Source organism: Perognathus longimembris, chromosome 5 (genome assembly GCF_023159225.1).
Source record: "Perognathus longimembris pacificus isolate PPM17 chromosome 5, ASM2315922v1, whole genome shotgun sequence".
NCBI classification, from domain to species: Eukaryota; Metazoa; Chordata; class Mammalia; order Rodentia; family Heteromyidae; genus Perognathus; species Perognathus longimembris.
This window is the reverse complement of record NC_063165.1, coordinates 87,674,685-87,693,207: the sequence shown is the minus strand read 5'-3', so window position 1 is coordinate 87,693,207 and position 18,523 is coordinate 87,674,685. Positions and strand designations below refer to the sequence as shown.

Genomic DNA, 18,523 nt, shown 5'->3' with positions numbered 1-18,523 from the left:
TCTCCCACAGACACTGCTTGGTGATGCGCTCCAAGTGACCCCTTCGATTTTATAGTGAACACCGTCTCACGTGTGGAAAGACTGGCAATCCGGCCCAATCTCCAAGCCTTCTTCCCCGTCCTCCTCCTTCCCGGCTCGGTCCCCTCGGGCCTCTCCTCTCCGGCCGGGCACCGAGAGGGCGGGAAGGAGAATGATGGGAAGAGGTGGATACCTCGTTCGTCCTCGAGCCGACTTCTAGGCTGACCGGGCGGGGAGTCTCAATGTCGCTGTGACTTCCGAGCCAGAGGTATTACAAAAGTCCATGCTAGACATGTCCACGGACGCCCCACACGCGGGTAAGCGACAGAACCCTTAAAGACTCCTGAGTCTTTTCTAAAAAGGAAGTCGGACCTGAGAGATGCACACGGGGAGACGAGCCGTGCGCCCACAGCCGGGGCCGCCGCCACCTCCCCGTGGACTTCCGGGTTCTTCCGGGAGGGAACGCCCCGCGCGCGCGCGTCACGTGGGAGACCATGTTTTTGTTTCTCCGGGGCAGATCGCCCGGGGCGGGCCTTCCCGGAGCGTGGGCGTCGGCGCCGCCACTTGCGGTAACTACCTCGTGGGAGCTACTTGTTTCCAAGGAGGAGGGTTTGGGCGTCTAGAGTTCACACTCAAGCCGGTTCTTGTGAGTCGCTGTTTTCAAGAATGCTGCCCTGGGTCCCTGGATGCCCGGATCGAAACGAAACTCCCCACTGATGTCGCGGACTGCGTAAAGCGGGGCAACGGTGCGCCCCCTAACGGAAGGCTCCGCGACCGCGGCCTGACGGCGCCAGGGCGCTTGCGCAGAAGTGCTTTCCCCTTCCGGCCGGCGGGGGGCGCTGTGGACGCAGGAGCCCCGTCCGAGGGCGGGAGGCGACGCGGGCGGCGGGCGTTCTATCCCCGCCTGCCCGGACTCTATGGTTTTCCTTCCTCCGGCCTCCCCGGGGCTCGGGGCCGCGGCCCCGGTTGCTAGGCGGAAGCGCGGCGCGGCGGCGGCGGCGGGGCCGTTTGAAACGCGGCCCAGGAGACGGTACAAGGTCCTGAGGGGCGGACTCGGCGCGGAGGGCTGCGGGCCGGGCCGGGCCGCGGACGGCTTCCGCTGCCGGTCACGGCCGGGCGCGGGTCGACGGGGCCGGGAGCCGGGCGTTCTGTAGGCGGCGGCCGCCGGGCCCGGAGCGGGGACGGCGGGTGGCGGGGGGCCGGGGACGGCGAGCGAAGGGGACAGCTGGGACGAGGGACGGGGGCGGCGGGGCCCCCGGGCTCCCGTTATTCACCACGACCCCTCCTCCCCCACAGACCCCGCCTCCGGCCGCCCGGCGCCATGGTCTCCAAGTCCGACCAGCTCCTCGTTGTTGTGTCCATCCTCGAAGGTGAGCGGGCGGCGCCGCGGCCGCTTCCATGGCGCGCGGGCCGAGGACGAGCGCGCGGCGGTGCGCCCCACCGGCCGCCTTCGCCCCCGACGCCCCCTTGACCCCGACCCCGGGCCCTTCCCTCCCGAGGCCCCCTAGACCCCGGCCCCGCGCCCTTCCCTCCCGAGGCCCCCTTGACCCCGACCCCGCGCCCTTCCCTCCCGAGGCCCCCTTGACCCCGACCCCGGGCCCTTCCCTCCCGAGGCCCCCTAGACCCCGACCCGCGCCCTTCCCTCCCGAGGCCCCCTAGACCCCGACCCGCGCCCTTCCCTCCCGAGGCCCCCTAGACCCCGACCCGCGCCCTTCCCTCCCTAGGCCCCCTAGACCCCGGCCCCGCGCCCTTCCCTCCCGAGGCCCCCTAGACCCCGACCCCGCTCCCTTCCCTCCCGAGGCCCCCTTGACCCCGACCCCGCGCCCTTCCCTCCCGAGGCCCCCTTGACCCCGACCCCGCGCCCTTCCCTCCCGAGGCCCCCTTGACCCCGACCCCGCGCCCTTCCCTCCCGAGGCCCCCTAGACCCCGGCCCCGCGCCCTTCCCTCCCGAGGCCCCCTTGACCCCGGCCCCGCGCCCTTCCCTCCTGAGGCCCCCTTGACCCCGACCCTGCGCCCTTTGTTCCTGAGGCTGTGTTAACTCAGCCCCTGCCGCCTTCTCTCTGGAGGTCCCCCAGGACTGGGGTTCCCTCTGTAGGTGAGCGCGGCCTGTTAGGCAATTGATTTAATTAACTTTTCTCCTGGGAGCAGGAGAGCTATTGGGATAAGTGGTGTTTAGCGTGACTAGCCCGAGCTCTAGGGAGTGGGGAAGAAAGGATTGCTCACCAAGGCAGCGCTTAGGCCAGAGTGAAAGTGCTGCAAAGCTCGGTCTATAGTTGGCTGCCGGAAATGCCCTTCGGAAGAAGTTGGTCCTTGACTTTCACCCGTGCTCCTTTACCATTCCAGATGCCTTGCCAGGCTGTTCCCCGCTAGGTATCCATAGGTGGAGAGTACGTTAAGTGTACCTAAAAAGTGTGTGTATTGGGGCCACACTGGCTGTCAGGACGGTGCTGGCAGAGCCTGGTGAGACCGCCCTGGCCGGCAAAGCCAAGAGTGTGGTGTGGAGGGTGTGTCAGGCCTTTTGGGTGCGGAAGCTGGGAAGTTTTATTTATTTGGGTCTTTAAGGTCATTAGAAATTTGTCAGGTGACAAAGGGAAGTTGGGCTCCAGGTCACAGAAGAGCAGACAGCACTGGTATGGAAGAGCTTACATTGATTCAATAAATGGTACTTGAATTCTATGTGTTTGAGAGCAGATAGCAGGAGAAGTGAAGGGCATAGGAGCTGTTAGATCAACTGGGAACAATTAGGTGCTAATGGCTTGACTAAGGAGTCATCTTGAGAGCCTGACCAGAGATGGGGGTGCTCCCAACCCCACCCAAGGAACACAGTATATTATAAAGGCATTGTTGGGATTGTTCAAAGGGTGAGAGGAATGGAAAATATAAACCTTGCCTTTGATTTTGGGTATGCAAGATTGACCAGACCCAGTTAAAGAGAAGAGACAATGTAAACTGTTAGATGGCTGTTGAAACAAAACTGGCGTCATCTTAGAATTTGGTTAAAAAGCTTTTAAGATTTCCATCTAGCCCCCATGTTATTTAGTCCTTTGCCTTTTAGGATATAAGAGCCTATCTACTTGGGGTGATCAGTTAACGTGCAGAACCCAAGGATGTAATACATTATTAGTAAAATGGGATGTAAATACAAGCTTGAGTATAGAGTATAATGGTTCAGGTACCTTTTATTGTAAACTATAGATAGTTGAGGACCAAAAGTTGTTCATCTAGGCATTCGTGGCCCACACTTATTGTAGCTATCCAGGAGGCATCTGAGGATTGTGGTTCAAAGCCAGCCCAGTCAGGAAAGTCTTGAAATTCTTATCTCCAACTAACCACCAAAAAGGCAGAAGTAGATTGCTATCTTTGAGGGAAAAAGATACGGGGCAGCACTGGGACCCTGCTTCAAGCTTCAGTATTGGTGTAGGAATGAAGTGATGGCTAGAACACTGAAGAAGGTAGCAAGATGACTAGGGTAGTGGGAAGTGAATATGTAGAAATCTGGTCTAGCTAGAGTATGGTAAGAACATTGAAAGCTAAGTAGTTCAGAATTAATATTCTAAGAAAGAGGTTGGTGGTAGATAGTTGTAAATTGGAGAGTGCTTTACATAAGTTTAGTAGTAGCCTTCAGGGAGAAGAAGCTGGAGTCAGGAATGTCAGCTTGTTGCCCTGACATGCCTAACTCTCCTTTGTGGTCCTTCCTCCTCTTGTGTTTGTTTTTGTATTTTTTTTGAAATATATTTATTATCAAAGTGATGTACAGAGGGGTTACAGTTTCATACGTAAGGCAATGGGTACATTTCTTGTACAATTTGTTACCTCCTCCCTCATATCCCCCTCCTTCTCCCCCTGGAGTTGTTCAGTTGGTTTACACCAAATGGTTTTGCAAGTATTGCTTTTGGAGTCGCTTGTCTTTTTATCCTTTGTCTCTCGATTTTGATATTCCCTTTTCCTTCCCTAGTTCTAATACCAGTATATACAGTATCTAGGGTACTCAGATGGGATACAGTGACAGCAGGGGGACAACCACAGGAAAGGGGATACAAGAGGATCATCAACAAAACAAAGCTATGGTTTCACATGGCATGTTGAAAGTAATTACAACCAACAGTGCTATAACACTTGTTTCCATAACATGGAGTTCATTTCACTTAGCATCATCTTATTTGTTCATAAAAGCATAGCTATTGGGCTCTTGTGATCCTCTGCTGTGACTAGCCTAAACCTATACTAATTACTCCCAATGAGGGAAACCATAGTGCTTGCCTTGTTTTTTCATTAATTACCACCACACAGTTGCCTCAAGCCAAGAGCCTGGAGTTCCTAGGAACTAGACTCCTTTTCCATTCCTAAATAATACATTCCTAAATAATACAAGGAGTCCCATAGAAACTTTTGAATGGATGAATTCTGCTGTTAGTACCTTGGTGGGAGACATTTGTTATTCACTAACCTATTGTAGTGAGTTCCAATAGTATGTTTCCTAAATGTTTTCTTCCTAGAAACATCTAACATCCTGTACAACCTGGCAGTAACCACTGTGATGTTAAATCTTAATGCTCTTCAGATTTTCTGTGTCCTAAAGAGCAATGACTGTGCTCCTTAGAATAGCAAACATGACCTTTTGTGGTAGAACTCTTTCCTATCCTGTCTGTCTCATATGCAGCAAGCTTCTCAGCTATATTGTCTGCTTGTAATTTCCTGTCTTCAGTTCTGGAAATACCTTTTATTCTAAAGAAATTGAGTTCCTACAAAAAAGTAACATTTAAATTATGAACCAAATCTCAAGGAAGGGGGGATAAGGTTTCTTTTGGTCTTAATATGTTCCTTGTCTTTGGGTTGAGGCAGACTCTTTGTTCTACTGCCTTTCTCCTCTATTCTCAGATACATTGTGGTCATTGGTATAATAGTCTGACTGAAAGTATAAGTTCTTTTACACATATGAAATTCACTTTCATGAATGAAATTTATAAGAGAACCTAAGGATCATGTAAAGCAGCCAGAAATGAAGCACAGAGAGAGGCCTTTGGGTACTAACTGGAAGAACTGGGCTGTGCATGTCATCACTCCTGGTAGAGTGTTTACACTCAAGTGAGAGCTGCAGCATGAGACTCACGAGTTTGCAATCCAGTCTTTCTGACCAACTTAACTCCTAACCAAGTAGCTTCAGCTAGAATAGCAAATAGCACTCGTTGCTTAATAGTAGTTAAAATTCCTCATCCTGATCCCTTCACCAGACTTTGCTTTTTGTTTTTATATTACTCATTTCTTATGTATGTGTTGGTACTAGGCTTGAGCTCAGGGCCTAGGCACTGTCTCTTAGTTGTTGTTTTTTTACTCAACACTGGTATTTTACCACTTGAGCTACAACTCCATTTCCTGCTTCTTTGTCGCAGTTAATTGGAAATAAGAGTCTCACACTTTTTATTTTTTTTTGCCTATTCTGGTTTTGAACCACAATCTTCAGATGTCAGCCTCCCAAGTAGGTAGGATTATAGTTATGAACCATACTGGTGCTTGACTGGTGTGGTGACATTTTGTGTGTGTGTGTGTGTGTATGTATGTATGTGTACGCGTATGCTTGTTTGTTCGTGTGTTCCCATCCTGGGGCTTGACATCAGGGACTGGATGCTGTCCCTGAGCTTTTTTGCTTGAGCCAAGCTTGAACCATAGCTTCACTTCAACAATTTTCTTTCTCTTTCTTTCTTTTGAGTAGTTAATTGGAGTTGAAAGTCTCACGAACTTCCCTGTGTAGGCTGTCTTCCAGATCATTCAGATGCACCTCAATGTGAGAAGCACTGATCAATTACAGCTTTCAATTTGATTAATATTTCTTAATTATCAAGTAGGAGTATACATGTGTGTTAGGTACCTTACACAATGTAAGTCAACCACTCTTAATGTACATCAGTTTTTAAAAACATGTTTGTCAGGCACCAGTGGCTCATGTATGTAATCCTAGCTATTCACTAAGCTGAGATTTGAAACAGGAAAGTCTGTGGGACTCTTAGGCAATTAACCACCAAAAAGCTGGAAGTAGAACTGGGGCTCAAATAGTAGAGTGCTAATCTTGAGCAAAGTTCAGGGACAGTGTTGAACCCTGAATTCAAGCCCCAGGACTGACACACAGACACAAACATGCTAAGTGAGCCTACTTGGTTTTTGTACATTTCCAATTAATCAGCATACTTTTGTCTCTTCAGGCCGCCATTTTCCCAAACGTCCCAAACATAGGCTCATAGTAGAAGCAAAGTTCGATGGAGAGCAGTTGGCTACTGATCCTGTGGACCATACTGACCAGCCAGAATTTGCTACCGAGTTAGCCTGGGAAATTGATAGGAAAGTTCTGCATCAGCACAGGTGACTACTGTTTGCAACTCAAATGATCATCTTTGGTCTCTTTTTCAGGCTTTACAAATAAATTTTATAATCCATTGGATTATAGTAATTTTACTTAGTGGTTTTTACTGTGCTAGGAAATTGTGATATATCATGTTTAATAGTAACTCATTTGAATACCAGATCAACCTATAACGTTAATCTTATTATTTCCCCAGTATTATAGATGAGGAAATTGAGTCTAAGAAGTCACTTGGATAGTTAGTTGGATAGTGGTAGAGCCCAGTTCCAGAGCCTCATCTTTTAACTATTGCATCAAATTCAGCTGATTTTTTTTTTAATTTTCTTTTTTTTTTTTTTTTTTTTTGCCAGTCATAGACTCAGGGCCTGAGCACTGTCCCTGGCTTCTTTTTGCTCAAGGCTAGCACTCTGCCACTGGAGCCACAGCGCCACTTCTGGCCGTTTTCTGTATATGTGGTGCTGGGGAATCGAACCCAAGGCTTCATGTATAGGAGGCAAGCACTCTTGCCACTAGGCCATATCCCCAGCCCCCTAATTTTCTTTTATTTTTTGAGGGTGGTTAGAGTAAGGCTTAGGTGTGACCCAGATAAATATTCAAGAAATACCTCGATGATTTCTTCCAAACATTTGTTGGAATTCAGTGTAATTTCAGTAAATTCATTTATCATATATATGGCTTTCCAAGAATATATAAAAAGAGTGAAAAGCTGCATACTGTAATTAAAGTATGTAAGGGATCCCTTTTAATTCATGTTGATTTTAGAGCATCTAGTACCTAAAATGGACTCAAGCTAGGACATCTCAGTTTTTCATAAACTCTAGAACAGAAATGTATCTGTGCATTAAATGATTGAAAATACATTTCTATCTAGGAAACCATTCCATTATTACTGGCTCTTTGTTAGTGTTAAATCAACTCAGAACAGGAAGTTAAGAGAAGGAAATTAAGGAAAAATTTGTTTCTGTGGCTAGCTAGATCAGTCCATGATTTATTTGAAGGGATACTAAATTCCTACAGAGTATCCAGATTGTTTTTTGTAAGTCCTTCCCATGGTTCTGTAGGTTGTTTGTACCAAGAGGTACTACTTTGGCTGTTGTAGGCTAAGAAAATAATACAGCCAAATTTACAAGTGATGATTTTTGTGCTTAAGGCAGTTAAGTAGATAAATGTAATGACAAAAATCAGTTCAGCTTAGTAATGAACTAGTATTCTAACCTAAAAAAGACCCCATGCTATACTAATCAGTAATGCGCTTACAGAACATTGCCATATATGGCGTTCATTAAATTATTAATTTAAATTTTAATCTTATTTTGTGGGACTTAATTTTCAAATTTACTTTTTTCATAGTTTTACAGAGCTATGATTATATATTTGTAGTTTGTATTTTATATCTGATGGTGTGGTGTAAGAAAGATTATTGTCAGAAAAATCCTGAGGATTCAGTTTTTGATTATCAAAAGGCTCTGTATATTATAGAAGATTAAGAAAAATTATTTTTATTTGATAGCTTTTTAAAGGAGAACCTAAATTTTTAACTTTTTTTTTGGTCATACGGCATGAACTGAGGGTCTGGACTGCACCATCCCTGATTTCTTTCACTCAAGGCCAGTGCTCTCTACCACTTTGAGCCGCAGTGCCACTCTGGTTTTCTGGTGACTAATTGGAGATAAGAGTGTCATGGACTTTCCTGTCTGGGTTGGCTTTGAATCTTCAGATCTCAGCCTCCTAAGGAGCTAGGATTACAGGCAGGGGCCACCAGTGCCTGGCCTAAAATTTCACCTTTTTTTGGTAGTAGTAGGCAAGTATATTTTAGTAGTTCTTTCTAGTCAAAGAGGTCATTTTTGTGTATCTCTATGTGTGTGCTGGTCCTGGTACTTAAACACAGGGCCTGGGTACTGTCCTGGAGCTTTTTTGCTCAAGGCTGGTGCTCCACCACTTGAGCTGCAGCTCTACTTTTGTTTTTTTGGTGGTTAATTGGAGGTAAGACTTTTGTGCCCAGGCTGGCTTCGAATTGTGATCCTTAGATCTCAGCCTTGTGAGTAGTTCGGATCACAGAGAGAAGCCATTGGTGCCTGAACTGAAGAAGGCTTTTTAAAATAAAATGTAGAACAGATAGCCTGCTCAATTATAATCAAATTTTAATTATTTGTGTAATAATAAGGCCATTTTTTCTCAAGATTAATATTGAATGTTCAATATTGAGGAAAAAAAGATCTAATTTATCACATAAATTGTTTTGCAGGTTGCAGCGTACTCCAATCAAACTCCAGTGCTTTGCCTTGAATCCTTCATCTTCAGCCAAAGAAATCATAGGTTACATTGTTCTGGACTTAAGAACTGCTCAAGAAACAAAGCAGGTATTGTCCTCTTGATATTTCTCTGTTAGGTGTCTGACTCTTTTCAGTATACACCGGCTTAGTGAAGGTAAAATACTGGACCTGAAGCAAATTATGGACTTGAGCCAATAGCATGGCTCTGGTGTTTTAGTTATGAACTTGATTTAAAAAAAAAATCAGTCTTTTTCATTAGTCCTTTGAACACTTTCTCAAATAAATTTATCTCTGTGTTTCACCCTATGTCCAAGTAGCCATGAGCTCAAGCTTAACATCTTCAAGTCCTGAGTTTTTCTTTAGAATTCTTGAAAGTGTTCCTTGCTGTAGAAAATAGTCATTGTTCTTTTTTGTTGTGGGAGATAGAAACAAGGAAATCTTTCCTGACATTTGGCTTCCCTTTTTTCATAGTTCTCCATTCCAGCTAGGTTTTTCTTCTTGATCTGTCTACTATTCTACATTTCACTAATGCTACCTCAGCCTAAACCTCCACATTGGTTTCCCTGCTTCCTGTTCCTTCCAGATGCTTTCAAGGAAACAGCTATAGGTTAGGTGAATTAAGTGTGCTTCAATTACATTGTTACTGACTTAAATTTGCATTTATATTAGTCTTTTGTCTTTCAGTCTGGCATGAATCATTGTCTCATATTGTAGTAGTAGTACATTATTACATATAATTGTATTAGTGAACATTTTTCCCCTTAATGTACCAGGACCTTTTCTTAGTACTTTAAGACAGTAACTCATTTAAGGCCAGACTTGGTGGTACACACTTTTAATCCTAGCACTTGAATGGCTGATTCGGGGGATTTCTAGTTCCAGGCTATCTAGGGTTATAACACTAAGATCTTGTCTCAACAAATCTTTCAATTTAAGAAACCCCTCAATTAAAACAAACAAACCTCAGTTTCAACATCAGAACACCCCTATGAGACTGATGTTAATTTGTCTACATTACCAATGAGGAAAATGAGTCTTGAGAGGTTAAGTAATTTGTCCTAGGAGTTACTGGACCTAACTGAAATACACTCCATGTTATATAAGCCGTATCTTAAGCTTTCTAAGAAAAAGAACTCAGGTTCTTAACACCTGTTTAGTGCTTTTTATTACTGAATGTGCTTTCCGTGTCTTCCTCACCCTTCTGATAATGTGGTTGACTTTAGAAATCTTCATTCAGTTTTTCTTGATGTTTTGTATCACAATCTTTTCCCGAAGAAAAATAAAAGAAATTGAAAATTAATAGCTTTTTAAAAATCCCATTCTATTTTTTGTTCCCCCTCCATTCTTTGCACCTTAAGTTGGGACACCTTGAAGAAAAACATGTGTCTCTTGCTAACAGTTTTGATGCTGATAGCATCATTACTATTGAATCAATCCATCTTGTCCAGATTCATAATCATTTAAAATGATCTCAGATTTTCAACTGCCATAAAAGAAGGTTCACTTCCCCCATTCTTATATTCATTATCTCTCTGCTCCCAAGCTTTCTCTATTTTGCAGGCCTGGGCCCTGAACCAAGCTCGACTGAGCTGTCATTTTCCTGCAACATGGTGCTGTCAGCAGAGCACCTGCACTGTCAGTTTGGGTGAACAGAGAAGGTGAATGCCTCTGGAGGAGGCAGCCCAGGAAAGCAGTCATGCCTGGGTGCTTGTCGCATTCCTCACCCCATTATCCAGCTTTCGGGGACAGTTTATCCTTTTATTTGTGATCCAAGTAAAATAACTTCTGAAAACCAAGTGTTACCTTGCTTATCCTCTTTTGTTTGGCAGCAGAGATACTGAATTACAAGAAATATATCACAAATCCTATAAAGAAATTCTTCATAAATCATATCAGTAGTTGAAACAGGCTTATAACTAAAACTAAAAGCACATCAATAAAGCAGTAAATTATATTGTACATTTTTATCTTTAAAAACCATTATAGATTTATAAATCTAGTTCGTCCCGTTTTCTTTGTCAAATGTGACTTGCATGCGGACAGCCATTTTGATCAATGTAAGGAGGACTAGTCACTATATCCTCCTGTCACAGTGACCACAATAAGAACTCTGCTTCCCCATGTTGAAAAGGCCCCTTGCTGAGCACAGATCAGTATGCTTACATGGGCAGATTGTCCTGGGCTGTGAGAACTCCATTTGTGCAGATAGGAGAGTTTCTGAAGGTGCCGCAGTGAGGGCCACCCACATAATTTATGGTACTTCATTCAGCGAAAGGCTTTGGCTTAATATCAGTCAAGTAATGGTTCATAATCTAGAACTGTATTATTGGGCCTTTAGTAGTAGTAGTATGTGTGTGTGTAAGATTTTCTTCCATGTATTTGATGTCAGTACAAAGAACGAAATAGAAGAAGTTAGGGAAATAAAAACCTGGTAATTTTTTTTATATGAAGAATCATGAGAAATGGTGGGACAAAGGGTTGAAAAAGTGCAGCAGTGGTACTTACTGGACACTGTTGAAGATGAACTATATAACTTGTATTTGTGGAGGGGAAACTGGGAGAGAGCAAGGGAAGGGGTGGCATTGTCCAAAAAGAAATGTACTCTTTTCCTGATTTATATAACTGTAACCCATCTTCATACTAACAATTTAAAAATTTCTGAAAAAAAATTGTGAGAAGAAATAGATTGTATAGATAGAAAGAAGTACAGTTTTTTCTTTCTTTTAATATTTTACCTGTTGAAGCATAAGAATGGAAACAACAAAGGTAGCCTAAGTTTCAGTTGTTTTTTCCAAAGAGAAATTCAGTTGATGGCTTCCAAAGTAGGATTAATTCCCTTCTCATAAAATATGGGAGAGGAAAAGTACTGACAAACTACAGGCAGTTTATTTAGAACTTAAAGAACATTTCTAATAGTTTTTTTCTTTTACCTATAAGACGTTTTCTGTTGTGTTGTGTTTCTCTAGGCACCAAAATGGTACCAGTTGCTGAGTAATAAATACACCAAGTTCAAGTCTGAGATACAGATAAGCATTGCTTTGGAAACCGATACAAAAGCACCCGTGGATAGTTTTAAAGCAAAGGGGGCCCCCCCTCGAGACGGAAAAGGTTTGTGCTTCATCTCTAAAGACATTCTCTGAGAAGTTCATCTACGGACTAGAAGGTTAGGAAGGGATAGCATGAGGAGAACTGTGTGGGAGGGTTAGTAGAACTTACACTGGCAACTGGACAAACTTAACATTTATTTTCAATCAAAGTGCATCAGACAAATACTGCTATGTTGTTAAACCTTCAGCACTTGTTTCTTTTAACTCATTTGAAATCTTACAAATGGAGAAATGTTCTCTTTTTCTTATCTGGTATAACCTAGAACAAATAATTTTGTATTTTTGAAAATTGCTGCCTAGCTTTGCCATCACTGCCATTAAGGTATGGGGTGAAATTGGAGAGTACAGAGAGTTATACACAGGACAGCCTCATCCATCATTACCCAAGCCCAGAGTGTTGTTGCAACTAAGGAAATCTCACTTATGTTTTGTTTTCTTTTGTTTTTTTGCTAGTCCTGGGCTTGGAACTCGGCTGAGCACTGCCCCTTGCTTCTTTTTGCTCAAGGCTAGCTTGAGCACTATCTCTTGAGCTACTTCTGGCTTTTTATGTTTATGTGGTGTCGAGGAATCAAACCTAGGGGTTCATGCATGCTAGGCAAGCACTCTACTGCTTAGCCACATTCCCAGCCCCAAACCTCACTGATTGTTCCTTGTCACCAGAAGTCCATAGTTTACACCCCAATCGTTGTGTTCTGAACACTTTCACTTCCCTACAACTTTTCTATTTAACCCTTCCCTTCACCAAGATCCTACATTGCTTTGAGTGTGTTCTCCAGAATTCATGTGGGAAATGGATCTCAGAGTCCTCCATTAATGGTATTCAGAGTTTGGATGATACAGATGGCTCTTGCTAGAAGTATTTATTAGCTACAGCAGGATTGTTGCTTTTTGATTAAGGTGATAGAAATTATAGTTCAATATTACAATAACCCTTTCTCTTTCATCCCTCTAACTAGTTCTTCTTGAATTCCTTGTCTGCTTTCTTTCCAACTTTAGTACATTAAAGATATCTCTTCTCATTCTGTGCATATTCGTCCTATGTGACATCTCCTCATGTGTCAGTCATATTCTTCTATGCTGATGGACTCCTCTTACCCAGGCCTTCACAGTCAATGCTACTTGTCTCCCAGACGTGGTCATTTGAAACTCTGTTCTGCCAAAATGCCATAAGTATAATAACTAGGGAAAGAACTTAAAAATCAGATTCTAGAAACTATATTCTTACTTTTCTCCAATGGAAAAAAAATTTGACTGGTTCCTTTACTATAAAACAAACTCACAGAAGAATTGAAAGTATGTAATAAAGAGAATATCTTTTTCAGAACCATTTGAAAAGAATTTGCTACTTCAATTACCTAAATACTTGATTGCTTATTATAACACACATATGTATTATCTCCTAAAAAACTGTGATATACCCATCAAAATTGGGAAATTTATGTTGATATATCAATGAAAAATTGATATATTTCCACCATATAGTTGCATCCTGAAATAACTAGTAATGTCCTATACAAGATAAGTGTTTTGCTTGGAATCAGGCAGTACATTTGTGCTAATTTGAACTAGGTCTGCAGTCTTGCCTTGCTTGACCTTTTAATTTTGAAGATTATGAGTCTGTTACTTTCTTGAATGTCCTGTAACAGATTTGTCTGTTTTGAGATTTAGGTTTGACAGGAAAATCATAGAAGTGATACCATGTGCTCAACTGTGGCACATGATGCAGTTTGCCCCTTTACTGACAATACTTACTTAGACGGGTTGATTCATGTGGCCTTGTCAGGGCTCTCACCTATAAACTTGCCCCTTTACCTATGTAAAAATCGTTTCTAATACTGAATTGGGGATAGATTGTGAAAAGATTCTATTCATTACTTTTAAATTATTCATTTGGTAAATGGTTTTATAATTTTCTTTTAGTATTTTACAATCTTTATCTCTCTTTGTCCCACATTTGGCAGCCCTTTCAAGCTGCTTCTGTTTCTTTTTTACTATGTCCATATTCTTTAAGCTTCTTAATATTTTCTGGCATCAGAGTTGTGTTCCGGCAGCCACAGGTTTGCATTGGTAGGGCAGCACTGGTGTCTTCCTTCTCCACATCTCAGAGTCTCCTTGGATGGCCACTATAGAGAGCATACTCCACTGATTAGCCTTTGGTCTGTGTGGGTTTTCTGACTTGAAAAGCTTACAAGTACTCTTCTTCTTAGCCCCTGAGACTTTATAGAGTAGTTGAAATTTGTAGATGTAAACCCAAGAGCCAAACAGTGACATAGTTGGGAGCACATGGTAGCCTGCTGACTTACGGTGACTTGTTCTGTGGACAAATTGCACTGATGCTTGCTGTTCACCCGCCCCTGCCACCTGCTGTAAACATTTGCCACCCATCCTGGCTTCCCTGCCATCCCCTCTATTTTTTGTCTTTATTTAACGTGTCCATGACAACTACCTTAATTTTACTTGTTTTCTCATTTTAAATAAGCCTCTCTTCTTATATAGATTTGTGTATGAGTGTGTGTGTGTGTGTGTGTGTGTGAATGAATGAGTGAGTGAATACATGTTCTACCAAATTATCTTTGGCAGTTTTAACCCTGCATTTCTTCTATTTTGTTTTGTGTAAAGTGGGGGGAGGGGGGAATTAAAACAGTTGGAACAATTTTTTTAAAAAAGAAAATGTTGTAGGTTCATTTTGTACTTGCCTTGTCTCAGCAAAGGAACCTACTTTGTTTCAGTAAAGAAGTCGTAGAAGTCAAGATCCAGCCATGTTAGCCTCACCAGTTGTTGGGTGTCACGCTCTTCTAGTGGACAAAGGGAATATGTGCTTGTCTGTGTACGTGTAGACACATTCTACATTTATATTTGTATTTACTTTTTCATATAAACTTACTATCTTAGTCCATTTCCTGCTGCCATAACAATATATACTGTATAATTAAAAAGAACAGGGGTTGGGGATATGGCCTAGTGGCAAGAGTGCCTGCCTCATATACATGAGGCCCTGGGTTCGATTCCCCAGCACCACATATACAGAAAATGGCCAGAAGTGGGGCCGTGGCTCAGGTGGCAGAGTGCTAGCCTTGAGCAAAAAGAAGCCAGGGACAGTGCTCAGGCCCTGAGTCCAAGCCCCAGGACTGGCCAAAAAAAAAAAAAGAACAGCAATTTATTTCTCAATTCTAGCATCTGGAAAGTCTAAGATTGAAGCATTGGTATCATTGATGGACCCTCACATGTTGGAAGGTTACAGGGAAAGAAACTCCCTCTGTCAAGCCCCTTTTTTTAGGGGTTTCTAATTCCATTAACAAAGGAAAAGGCCTCCTGACATAATCTCTTCATAAAGGCCCTACCTGTTAATATTATCCATCACTTGACCACTAAGTTTTAGCTCTGAAATTTGGCGGGAATCACAATAAAACTTTGGATTCCAGCCCTACGCCACAAGATTTGTTGTTGGTTCCCTGGCAAGGAGAAACCTAGCATGGTCTGTGTTTTAACTCTGTTCTCTGCTGGCCATGTATAATGGCTGTCTTTGTGAAAGTGGTTAATGTATGTGCTAAGCTCTTTGCTTTCAATATTTGATTTGATTTTCCCAACGAGTACATGGAAACTTTGCAGAAGGAAAACAGTGGGACAAAAGGAGATTGTGGAGTTTTCTGATATAGCTAGTAAATAACAACTAGAACTAATGCTTTGGTCTCTGTATTTTAAATATGTATACTGATAAAGAATATACTATTTTCAGCTAGTGTTACAGTAAGCATCTTTTGAGGATTAATGGCTAGAAAATAGGATTGTTTATAGGGTATGAATATGTGACATTTTGATAAATACTGATAGAGTACCTACCAATTGTTTGTACTAGGGAATACCAGTTGAGAATGCCCATTTTCCTGTATTTCCCATAATGCTGATTATTATCTGTTAGTGTAGTTGTGTGTGTGTGTGTGTGCATGTCCTTTAAAAGTCAGTTTGAAAATCAGTGTCTCTTAATAATGGTCTTTTCATAGTGATACTTATTGGATTTTATTGATTTCAAAATTATGTAATAGTTTTTCTTTACTCGTAGAAAAACTACCCAAATGTTTTCACATAAGCGTAAGACCCTCTCTATCTATATACATTAGTCCTCACTCTGAGGGCCATACCTATTCTCATTCCTGTGCCACATGCTCTCTCTTGCACCTGTGTCTTTATGCATGTTGTTCTTTTATTTTATTTTAGAACAAGCTTTTCACTCCCCCCGGTCTCTGTTTGATCACTCTTAGGCAGATCTAGCTTTTTTACCTCCCAGCTTAGATTCACTGGGAAACCTATGTTAGATGTTTTTTCTATGTGGTTTATTAAATTGATTTACTAAAGTGTTATTTCAGAATCTTTTTGGCAGTAAGGTTTGAATTAAGTGCTAGACTTACTGCTCAGCTGGCCTTTGACACACCTTTAGCTTGGCTTTTTGTTTGTTTGTTATTTTGGAGATGAAGCCAGATTTTCTGCCGAGTGTCTTAAAACCCCAGTCCTCTAGATAACAGCCTACTGAGTAGCTGTGAGCACAGGCTTGAGCCACGGGTGCCTGGCTAGACTGGTTTCTGTACATGGAAAAACAAAATTCACTGCAGTTTATTTAGAGAACATATAAGAAATTAAAGAGAACCTTTTGATTTATTAGCTGTATGCGTGAAAATTGCCAAGGACATTGAAAAATGTAACTAGCTTTTATAATCTTTTGATGGTGTATACATGTAATACCAATCCTTGCAAGATTGTGTATTCCAGGCCAGGCTGAGCTACATAGCAGGACCTTGTCTCAAAATGAATGAAGTAAAAAATATCTTACGATAATTTATGGCATACTGCAGTCTAAGTTAGTTGTGTTTTTGTCTGTAAAGTACTTTCTAGCCTGTCTGGACTTGAGCCAAAGGACATTGTAGCAGTGCTGAATGAGGAGGAAGGTTACCACCAGATTGGACCCGCAGAGTACTGTACTGACGCCTTCACTATGTCGGTGACCATAGCCTTTGCCACCCAGTTGGAGCAGGTAAGACATCAATGATGAGTGAGATTAGTGATTCATAAAGAATTTAAATTAATTTAATTTAATTTATTTCTTAAATCTTATCCTTTAGATATTAAATAGATTTGTATGTATACAGTTTAAAATTTGAGATAAAAATGTACTCATTCCAGAACATTTTTTACTTTGTGAAAAGAATAGATTTCAGTGTCTTGATAATAACAACTTTTATGACTTGGGAGACTATCAATAAAGAATACAATTGTTCTGTACAAAATTTTCAGAACTGATGGAGGGAATTGTCCCATTTGCTTCTTGAATAATGCACATTTTGGAGAAAATATCAAGGTCAGGAACAGTTTTTCTAGTAATATGTAATGCCTATTGGGTCTGGGATTGTATTTTACCTTGCTTATAAGCTAGCAAGTGAATGTGTTTCTATCTTGAATAGGCAGAAGATTGGGGAGTTTAGGTCTGGATAAAAGGATTGCATTATTCCCAGCACTCTGAGCAACTTGAATATCAGTGTCTTTTCTTCAGTGCTTTTTGCCCGAGTTCCATGTGGGGTATACAGAAAGACAAGTGGTTTTATCTCTGCTGAGGAAAATGATTTGGGAGAACGCATCATTTTTATTGCAAGCAGCAAGCATCCTAGGAAGACATATTAACTTAGTTTTTAGGATTACCAGCTACAGAAATAGCCCTGAAAATTGGCCTGGGTAAAAGAATAGTCAAGGCTTTGTTTTACTGACACACTGTGCAAGGATGTTCATAGTGCACTGTCTTCTTCCCAACTATGGCTCAGGACAGCACTAACTGTGATCCTTTTGTCCTTAAAGATTAGAAATCCACTTTTCTTGACTTTTTGTTGGGTGGTCGCAGCTGGAATAAATTCATGTTTTTAAGAATAAAGACTGTGACTTATGTTAATTTGTGTGTATGTGTCTGTGTGTGTTGTTACTAGGATTTGAACACAACACCTGGGATCTGCCCCTTACCTTGTTGCTCAAAGCTAGCACTCTGCCACTTGAGCCATACCTCTGCTTCTGGCTTTATTGGAGACTTTAACAGACTTTCCTGTCTAGGCTAGCTTTGAGCCAAGATCCTCTCTGATCCTCTCATGTCTTAGCCTCCTGAGTAACTAGGATTACAGATGTGAGCCACTAACTCCTGGCTTATGATTACAATATTTATTAGACTTGGCCTTCTTAGATATATACACCGCCCCTCCCCCCTGCCCCAGTTGACATTTCACAAGTGAAATGTGCATTTAGTGACCACATTTTTATTTCACTTTGAAGATTTAAAAGTTTCCCTTTCAAGATTATCAAGACTTTTTGTAGGAAAATTTACTTGGTCATACTGAATTCATACCTACTACAAGGACTTTTAATTTTTTTCTGATTTATTTTTAAGTAGTATAGAGATTTCAAACCAACATATCATTTTATGAATACAGTGTATCTTAAACAAGAAGGGTGTTTTAGGGGCTGGGAATATGGCCTAGTGGCAAGAGTGCTTGCCTCGTATACATGAAGCCTTGGGTTCGATTCCCCAGCACCACATATATAGAAAATGGCCAGAAGTGGCGGTGTGGCTCAAGTGGCAGAGTGCTAGCCTTGAGCAAAAAGAAGCCAGGGACAGTGCTCAGGCCCTGAGTCCAAGCCCCAGGACTGGCCAAAAAAAGAAATAACATTGCTTTTTTTGCTATCTGACGTACACCATAACTTTATTTTTACCTGACAATATGGCATAGGTAGTTTTCATG

At 42.2% G+C, this 18,523-nt stretch overlaps 1 protein-coding gene across 2 annotated transcripts in view; it reads left to right on the top strand.

Annotated features, from left to right (window-relative positions):
* The first annotated feature begins 990 nt into the window (after window positions 1-990).
* The window catches only part of Cep120 (centrosomal protein 120), a 58,599-nt gene continuing 41,066 nt past the window's right edge, over window positions 991-18,523 (top strand). The window contains exons 1-6 of one of the 2 annotated variants that reach the window (XM_048347287.1): window positions 991-1,048; window positions 1,315-1,388; window positions 6,216-6,372; window positions 8,619-8,733; window positions 11,613-11,754; window positions 16,631-16,779. In XM_048347287.1, the coding sequence (XP_048203244.1) occupies window positions 1,340-1,388; window positions 6,216-6,372; window positions 8,619-8,733; window positions 11,613-11,754; window positions 16,631-16,779 (612 nt within the window). In that variant the 5' untranslated portion in view covers window positions 991-1,048; window positions 1,315-1,339. Of the gene's footprint in view, window positions 1,056-1,314; window positions 1,389-6,215; window positions 6,373-8,618; window positions 8,734-11,612; window positions 11,755-16,630; window positions 16,780-18,523 lie in introns of both variants that reach the window. The other variant, XM_048347288.1, reaches the window with a different exon arrangement.